General features: G+C 43.2%; 1 protein-coding gene across 1 annotated transcript; it reads left to right on the top strand.

Annotated features, from left to right (window-relative positions):
* Positions 1 to 4,280: 4,280 nt before the first annotated feature.
* On the top strand, positions 4,281 to 7,838 carry SARC_10301 (hypothetical protein; the record flags this gene model as incomplete). Its single annotated transcript, XM_014295659.1, has 4 exons — positions 4,281 to 4,679; positions 4,819 to 5,145; positions 5,528 to 7,138; positions 7,348 to 7,838. 4 exons carry the CDS (start codon positions 4,281 to 4,283, stop codon positions 7,447 to 7,449), a joined length of 2,439 nt encoding a protein of 812 aa, XP_014151134.1. The 3' UTR covers positions 7,450 to 7,838.
* Positions 7,839 to 9,070: the final 1,232 nt, after the last annotated feature.

The raw sequence follows: 9,070 nt of genomic DNA, 5'->3' as shown, positions 1-9,070 counted from the left end.
ATGTATATTTATGTGAGTGAGTGTGTGTGTATGTAAGAACTCATGATTGAACGTATGTATGTATGTATGTATGCATGTAGGTCTATAGACATATACCCTCATAAGTATATATATATATATATATATATCATTTGTGTAGTGCAGTACAAATGATAATACTATCGAATCCCAAATGCTAATTATATAGTCTAGTATCACTGACCTTCTCGGCAATCATACACATACAAAAACTAGAATTGGAGATCATTTATCATCAGCTGAGATCTCTTGATACAAGGCTATAGACTCTTTATATAAGCCATGTCTAATTCTGCAACATGTTACATACCGACGATTTCGAGAAGGGTGGTGACCAATTTAGTTTTATCTGCGGCTCTCAAGTCGATGAAGGCGACTCCTTGACATAGCTGTTTAACTATAGTATCGATATGAAAAAGAAAAACTCTTATTATTTGTATTTTGCTGACCTTTTACAAATGAACAATGTTGAAAAACAGAACCGATAGCTTCTTTATATGGCAACCAAAAGTGCATGTAAGCTAGATAGTAGCTGCACTTACTTTCTTGCAGGCTGGATGTGGGTTTCGTCATCGTTGCTGATATCAGAACTAATTACGACCAAGACTTAGAATATTGTTGACCAAATAATGTGAATACCAATACAATTCAAAAATATATATACATATTACTATTTGTCTGGTGTGGGCGTGTGGCTGTGTGGTATGTGTATAGTGCGGCAAATATTCATGCGTGTTAATACATATATACATTATATACCCGGCAAAAATAACTCCATCACAACAAGAGTGAGGAGAGTTGCTTCTCGCGCTTATTCCGATGAATCATCACAACGAATTCTGAATTGCTGATCAAACACTGATAAATATTTTTTGTGTAGTATGTAGGGTTTCCAGTTTATTGATATAACCGCAGGGGGGCGGGGGGGGGGGGGGGTAACGGGGTAAGGTAGGGTTGTAAACTTTTGTGATCCATTTTCAGTGTTCATTTTTAGGAGAGGCTACATATGTTTCAGGAGGCTATGGTTTTTTTCCTTCGTTTTATTATTAAAAAAAAATACAATATAAGAGCCTTCTTCTAAAAACCGTAATTTTTTTCATTTTCGACCAGGGTCCGTTTCAGGCTCAAATGTAGCCAAAAAAAAAAAAGAGGTATGTAGACAAAAAAGAGGTGGACAAAAATTAGGCAAGTAGAGTTGGTGACTTGAGCCTATATTTAGCTTTATATATAGAGGTACATACCTGATACAGTAACGTACATACACTGGTTTAGTAACGTACATACGCGCATATCAAACACTTCTTTTATTAAAGTGTTCAAGCATCGACTTTGATCTAATTCGTGGTTCAGTTGATGGCGTATACTTGGGCTCAGTTGTTGGCGGTAAGCATTTATAACTTGGTTGGCAAAATATCTCTGGCTACTATATCCCGCACCCAGAACACCCCAGGATACATGCATTGCGCGCTCGAACCCAACAGGCGAGTGTTACCGCTATCCTTATTACATTGTATTTCATTTATAGGTCATCATAAAAACACATGCTACTCCACTTTTCTCTTGAGAGTATAGCAAGTCACACGTGCGATTCTAGTGCACACATATGTACTGTAGTGCAAATAGGGTTTGACTCCCAGTATGTATCTAAAAAAAATTGGTCAAAAACCAGGTAAACAGTAAAAGAGGTAGACAAAAAAGGAGGTTTGACAGTACCCAAGTCCCAACTATGAAATTTCAGGTCTCTTTTGGGTTAGGGTTTACGATTACTTAGGTCTTTTGGGTTTAGGGTAGTTAAAAAAGGCGCGCAAAGTGTATATGCGCAAAGCCTCATATAATACATAGCGGCATAGCCTGCTACTCATTGTCTCTTGTTCATTTTTCAAGTGAAGATCACGTAGACACGTACAGTTCAATGATTAATACATACTGCCTCGCAACATTGCTTGGCAAGAAATAACTCAATGACATAAATTGTAAAATTCTCAGACTATAGACATATGTAGTACAAACCACTGACATGTAAACATAGTGCTCAATATATACAACGTATCATGAAGAAAAAGCGTCAACGATCGACGCAATCGGCGTACTGTCAGACGTATACAAAGATGCTGTACGCTAATATCGCGGGCTCAGGTAGTTGGAAACTTCACGCACTTGATACAGTTTATTAAAACACACAGTGATCGTTTTGGGCACTTAACACGAGCTGTTCTGCTGTGAAATGATTGTGAGTCGTAGTATTCGATCGCTGACTTGTAGTCTCAATAACTTGATAAATTTGTTGATTATTTGCATATCACTTATGTATTATTTGCTTATTATATATGTAGAGGCTACATATTATCATATGTGCAAGGTATATGCACTTATCATAAATATATATACAGTGAGTAAACGTCTGCTATGTGGGAGAAGTATGGGGGCTGTGTTAAGCCAGTGTGTTCATCGAATACTATGATAAATCGGAAATCAACAAACATGAATGCTTGAGACTGGAATATTCATCCTATCCACACGATCGGCTATGCTATCAAAAGTGCAATTTTTAGCGGCTTTGATAATTCGAGATTGTGATAAGATGTGCTTAGACCGTTCAGGGTGGTATCACAGTGGCGTGGACGTGCCTATAAAATTGTTAGGTGCCATATACAAGCACTGACGCTACTATGCCTGCAATGATGGGTGGTTTTGTCCGGCTGTGTATGTGCAGTTCTCTACCAGTATGGTCTATTTAGAGTTGAATATCAGAACTCAACACTGGGAGCAAAATTTGAGGCTGCGAGCTTAAGCTCCGTCCGCTTAGATGTCAGTACGACACTGTACAATGAATAATGTTCCAATTGAAGAAACAACATTTTGTGACCGAACCTTTTGTTGACCACAACACTTAGTACCTTGTTCTCCCTGACGTTTTTGTATCATCTTAAGCTCTGATTGCCACTATTCATGCGAAAAAATCGGTTGTAATACCAGGGATCAAGAACAACATAGCGCTAAACGGCCACCTTGAACCCGACGCCGGCTTAGGATACCTCCCCAAATTGGATGCTAGTGCTGCTCGAAAAGGTATGACGATCACTAACTCAGATCAATTTTTATTCCAGGTACCTCTTTAGGTGCTAATTTGATTCGCAACTTGGAGTCGATTCAAAAATAATCCAACTCTGACCACACCATATTCACGCCTATCAATCAGATAATAAAAGAACTGCAAAACGTACATCCTCGTATGCCATCGCCATATCGTCGCAAGTTTTAGACTTCAAGGTTTCAGAGTGTCCGAGCCGCTCATCCGTGAATGCGCTAAAAGACTACGCGGTGTCGAAGACAATCAGAACTCCGGTGGTCCAGCGATTCTTCGAAGGTATCGGTAGATGCTAGTCTGTCGAGTTTTGTATTATCTGCTTCAGTCCTGGAAGTTCGTGAATGTCTCCGCGTATGTTTTGTTCGATTCAGAAGGCTGTGTAAAGTATGACCAATCTACAATTACTAAACTGGCCTCTTGATCGATCCAGTGAAGTTCCAAAAACCTGATGTGCATACAAAAAGATCCTTCGCCCCCGAGACTTCTACCAAACACACAGAAAGTACAAGTCAGACACCAGCGACAAGAAGGTAGGAATCAACTCAAAAGGCAATTGCTACATGACAGTTCCAAGATCCTTGTAGGGGCAGATGCTCCCATACGAAAGAAGTGGCAACATATTCTGATTCATAATGAGCCTCGCTTTCGATTTGATTTCTACTGTGTAGAGTCTCGAGCTTCATGCCGCCAAGCACGCCGGCAGTGAACAGAGCGAATGCATCTACGCCAGTGACTAACAGTATGTGCTTTTTGAATTCATTGATTCTACTTTTTGAACAGAGTAGTTATTAGCATGTGGAGTCTACATCATCACGATTCTCCTTTGATTTACCTGCTCAGAATCAGTTTGCGAAACGCCACTCTCAGCAAAGAACGAAGATCGTATCTATCAGTCCCAAACCGATCTCAGCCAAAGCGGGCTTTGGCCTGGGCGCGGTGAAAATGACTTGGAAAACAGTCTTCTTCTGGCTGGAAGTGTATGCTTGCTTTCACCATCAGTTGCAACTCAGGTAATATTAAGTTCGCACTTTTGTCTCCTATGATTTACAATGTCAAGATTTCACATGCAAATATGTTGTCATAACAAAGGCAGACTATATGTTCCCTTGAACAGGTTGATGATGGATGCTTCCTACCCCACCTCGCTTCCCAAGGTGTAGAGTGGTCGCAACAGATGGAAACTCAGATAGGCGCAAAGACCTGCGATTCGCGCACGCCCATCCCTTCAAGACCGTCCATGATTGCTGCAGAACCCAGAGAACATACCCCGGAGGGCGCAGGATTGATGCCAAGAAGTCCCACGGTTGTAAAAGATGCACATGTCATTCAAAATTCTGCTGATTTGCTCAATATCAAAGTGGCTGTTGATAGTACGGACACAAACAAAGAAGACATGCCATCCGCAGAGAGAAGTTGTGATATTAGGAATTGCACTAACAAGCGGGATGTCAGTGAGAGTCCAAGCACGAGAAACGAGGCGGAGCCTAAGAAGCTACGATCCCAAGGGCACATTAATACCGATCCAAAACTGGGAGTTTGTCCGGAGGGGTCTTATACCGCCGATACGCAACTTGTAAGCAAAATAGTCCATTGATGATAGGTTTACCTACCAGAATTGTGTAGCAACATTGTACGCAAAGCTTTCCATTGTGCATAAGTCTCTTCTTTCACTCAATTCAAAATTGATCAACGTTACAATTCTACTCAAACAGGTCATGGGTTTCGTGCAATCAAACAGGGTGCAGAAAATGTCACCTACCAGAGGCCAGAGCGACAGTACACATACCCTGTCTCCTACGCAGGTATACAGTCTTGCGCCCATCAAAGACCACGGTTCAGACTTCACCGGGCAGAGGATAGGAATTAGCGTACCTGATTCTCTTATTGGTTTGCATCAACATAGTGCTAGGGACCCCGCTTGCCATGCGGATACAAATATAATCGGTCCGTCAGCACTTCCTTCATCCTTGCCGGGTACTCAACAAGCTTCTTGTCAGTCCCAGACCGCACAAGAGCAACCTGAATCGACCCAAATACAGGTAAGTGGAGCACTCACTTCTCGATAATGTTGAACGGTAGAGCTCAAGCATACAATTGTATTAATTCGAGATGAATGTGTTTGTTCACTGCCACCTATTGACGATGGTTCATATCATGGAATGTATTAAGCACCTGCAAATCTCGCTAACGAAATTTCAAATTTTCCGATTTTTCAAACGCGGTGAATAGCTCACGTAGTAACCCTATTGCCATGACCCTATTGCCGTGTAAATTTATTTCCCTTGCCATGATTATGTTTGTCCAACCTTCGCCACCCCTTCTGCATTAGTACTGTTCAGCTTTTTTTACAATTGATGCAAAAACTCAAGTAAGAGTATGTATTACCCACATTGAACTTCGCTCTGCTGGTATTTCATGCAGGGGAACAGTTTACCTCTGGGCGAAAGTCAGTCAGTGCTCTCATTTACGGACAGCATGTTTATCGAAGCTGAGAATAATTTCGGGACGCTAATGGCTCAGGTTGTGGCTAAAAACGACAGCTATATCATTGTTGAATCCAAGGAGCCTCAGGCCGACATAGCTCCCTGGGTATTTACATCTGCGGCAAGGCCAGCACTTTCGGGCAGCATTCTTGGCGAAGCGGAGAACAACGATATGAAAGTCACTGAACAGGCTGCCGGCTCAGCATCTGTCGAAACCAAGGACCCACGAGTCAGTGTCGAGGCTAGTACGCTGACATCACCTGCTGCGAGGCCAGAATTCACGGATAGTATGTTTATCGAGGCGGAGAAGAATTTTATGGAGATAATGGCACAGGCGGCGCCAAAAAGGGTTGTTGAATCCAAGGACCCCCATGCCAAAATAAACACAATAACGTTGACCAAATCTGATGGCGTCTCTGAGCACGAAGTCGCGGCACTAGCCGAAGAGTGTATTCGTGACGAGGTCATTCAGGATGCCCAGACTGCTCCAACTACCATGCCAGGTTTCATCATGGGAGGTAAAGTCGTGGTTGTGTCACAACAGAAATTGGAGGAATCCCGAGCAAAGTTCGGTCCCATACTGAGCGGACTGGAAGCCCTTACCGCCAGCGACGATGTTTGCCAATTGCAAAGCTTGCGCTCGACTGGAAATTCTACTCTCAGAAAAAACTCATATCAGCCAGTAGGCAAAGATACACCGAGTATGAAAGGGTTTGGAGGCATCGCACCATTTAAACTGCCCAAATTCAAAAATGGTGGGCCCAATGGACCTAAGTCCGGATTTCCTATCAATTCAGAAGTAGCGAACTTCACGGGCATATCAACTAGTAGTATGAGTACACTACAAAAACCAAATATAAGCAGAAAGCCCATGCTCAGGAGCAGACCTTTGAATAATGGCACAAATATCGTCTGCACTGATGAGTCTACCCAGCAAGTAACAAGCTGGTCAGCTGGATTGGGAAAGGCAGACGCTACAGGAATTGGTCTTCCCGTCAGTGGGGTTCTGGCAATGCAGTTGGAAACCATCGAGAGCGCCCCTGGTAATCGAGAGAACCGCAGAGTGTGTGAAGACTGTTCCATACTTCAAACCTCGAGCACTGGTGATAATGCAGATGAAATAGCACGGAATGGCAATTTTGTGATGGGTGGCAGAAACGTCGTCGTGGATGATAAAGTGATATTAGTGGCAAAAGGGGCACTAGGACTACAAGCAGATAAGAAAGCATTTGAAACCGTCAATAATGAAGAGGAAGCAATCAGACGCACAGCATTGGCTACAGGATGCGAAACCGCTAAATTAATCCCACCAGCCTCAGCGACAGCGCTACAGTCTAGCTCACGGATAAATGCTGCCTCCTTCGCACCGATACTGAGAACAGCGCAAGCTAATCAGTCAAGCGGCAATGAAATCGGCGGACACTCTGCTATACCAGGCATACCCTCGGCGGTGGTGGTGGCTGTCACACCACGCCACAGTCGGATCCAAACATCAACAGCATTCAAGCCACCCATGCCCCGGCTATCACTACCGAAGAATGATGTGAATGTAAGTATACTCTATGTTCAACGTACATTTAAATATCAGAGTACATCGCAATTGCTTATAGCGGAGTTGTTTGCTCAATACGCACAACAAAATTATATTTGGCTTCATGCTTCATGATTCCCAGTGGCAATCCAACATCCCGTTAAACACTAGCAACGATTTGTATGTTCATATGTTGTAGGCTAACACCAGTTCATATATTTACGTAGGGCACAGTGATGCAGAGCGGAGTGCCTCGTAAAAGGCGCTCAACTCGCTCCTCCTATCAGAGAAGGTCGATCCAAAGAGTCCATATACGGGGAAGCAAGTAGAGGGAGGAGATGCTGTATCGTAGGGCTGTCAAGGAGGACAGCCACTCCTTCGTCCAGGTAGAATTTCTCCTGCCACAACTTCGACTGGCAGAAAGCTCACTATGGTCATGGGAGCAAATATCGCGTAATATTGCAAGTGTAGGAGCTCATACGAGGCGCTCACTGCGCTCCGCATGGAGCTGGAGTTCAGTCCCTAGGAGTACCGGAAGGGGCAAGCGCGACCAGCGGCTCAAGCTAACCAACCTAGGCTATTACACCGATGGCACTAGCATCGAGACGGACAATACATGGTAATTCAACTGCAGCAGAGAGAGGAGATACTGGATCATAGAGCAGAGAAACACCTTCCGCAGCTCCCGTCAGCAGGAAGCGCACGATCTCGATGAGAGCGCTCAGTATTTGCGACATATACATACTATTACAGAGCGGAGAAACTCATACGAAGCACACGCCTAGTTCCTTTTATCAGGGAAGTCTGGTCCCGAAGTGCCGTACACCGGGGAGAGGAGAAGCTACATCGTCGGGACATCAGCGAAGACACTCACTCCATTTAAAGAGAAAATTAGCGCCGCGACTCTCACTAGAATAAACGCTCGCTGTCTGCCTAGATCATGACACTAATCATTTCTAATTGCGAGTGAAAATCGCCTGCGGCATTCTCATACGGGCGAGCAGCTTCTGGGTGAAATGCATCTTTGGTTTCGAGAGCGATGTGGACTACCATGACTGAGGAGCATCTAGCCACAGTTGAAAAAATACGAACGTTTAGGTATTTAGCAAACAAAGTATGCCGCTTCTCCAGCCTCCTTTAATTTGAATATCTCGGAGCAACTCACACGAAATTATTATACTTTTTTCTTCGTGATCATACCGCAATTGAATCCAACACAGTAGCCAGCCAGGGATAGACTCTAAAGTTCTATAAAGCTCTTTATTTGTAGGATGTTCAGTATCTGAATAATTAATATTTCCAACAAAAAAACCACTTCAGTATTCAGCTCTACGGGAATGAATGCGTTGGAGCTATGGATGCTGATGCAACAGCTGGTGGCAGTCAGCCTGGTAGTAGCCGAACGCCCTGGGATTAGCTGCACTTATACTTCCAGAGTTCACCTGGAAAGACTTGTACCAACTTCCAATTTTTCAAAACAAGAGTACGTTTTGAAACATTCATTCTGACGATCGCCTCAAATTCTCAGCGAAGACTAACTACAGAATTGTTGATCTTTCAACCATGTCATATAGAGCAACTCCTACGCTGAAATCGATTATGTCGTATCCCCTGGAGAATAGTCAGGAGCCTTGGAAGTGCTGCTTACATAACCAATAGATAAAAACGGTCCAATATATTGGTACGCGATCAAAAAACTATTTATTACAACTAAACGCTTCATAATGCGCGTAACATTTTCGTCATGATATGCAAGTGTACCTCGCTATACTAGAAAAAAGAGAGAATAAAAAGCAAGAAGGAAACTCTGCTCTAAATACCAATCGTATGTTCCGAAACTAACACTGATGCTGAGTCTACAATACTCTCTAAACTACCACAAATGAGAATTCGGAACGAGAATTCCGGCTTCCATTCGAACCGATTAGTATTGCGGGTCAAATCTATAAT

This window comes from Sphaeroforma arctica, assembly GCF_001186125.1.
Source record: "Sphaeroforma arctica JP610 unplaced genomic scaffold supercont1.1200, whole genome shotgun sequence".
Lineage (NCBI taxonomy): Eukaryota > Ichthyosporea > Ichthyophonida > Sphaeroforma > Sphaeroforma arctica.
Note: the sequence above shows the minus strand (reverse complement) of the source record. Positions and strands in the feature narration are given on the sequence as shown.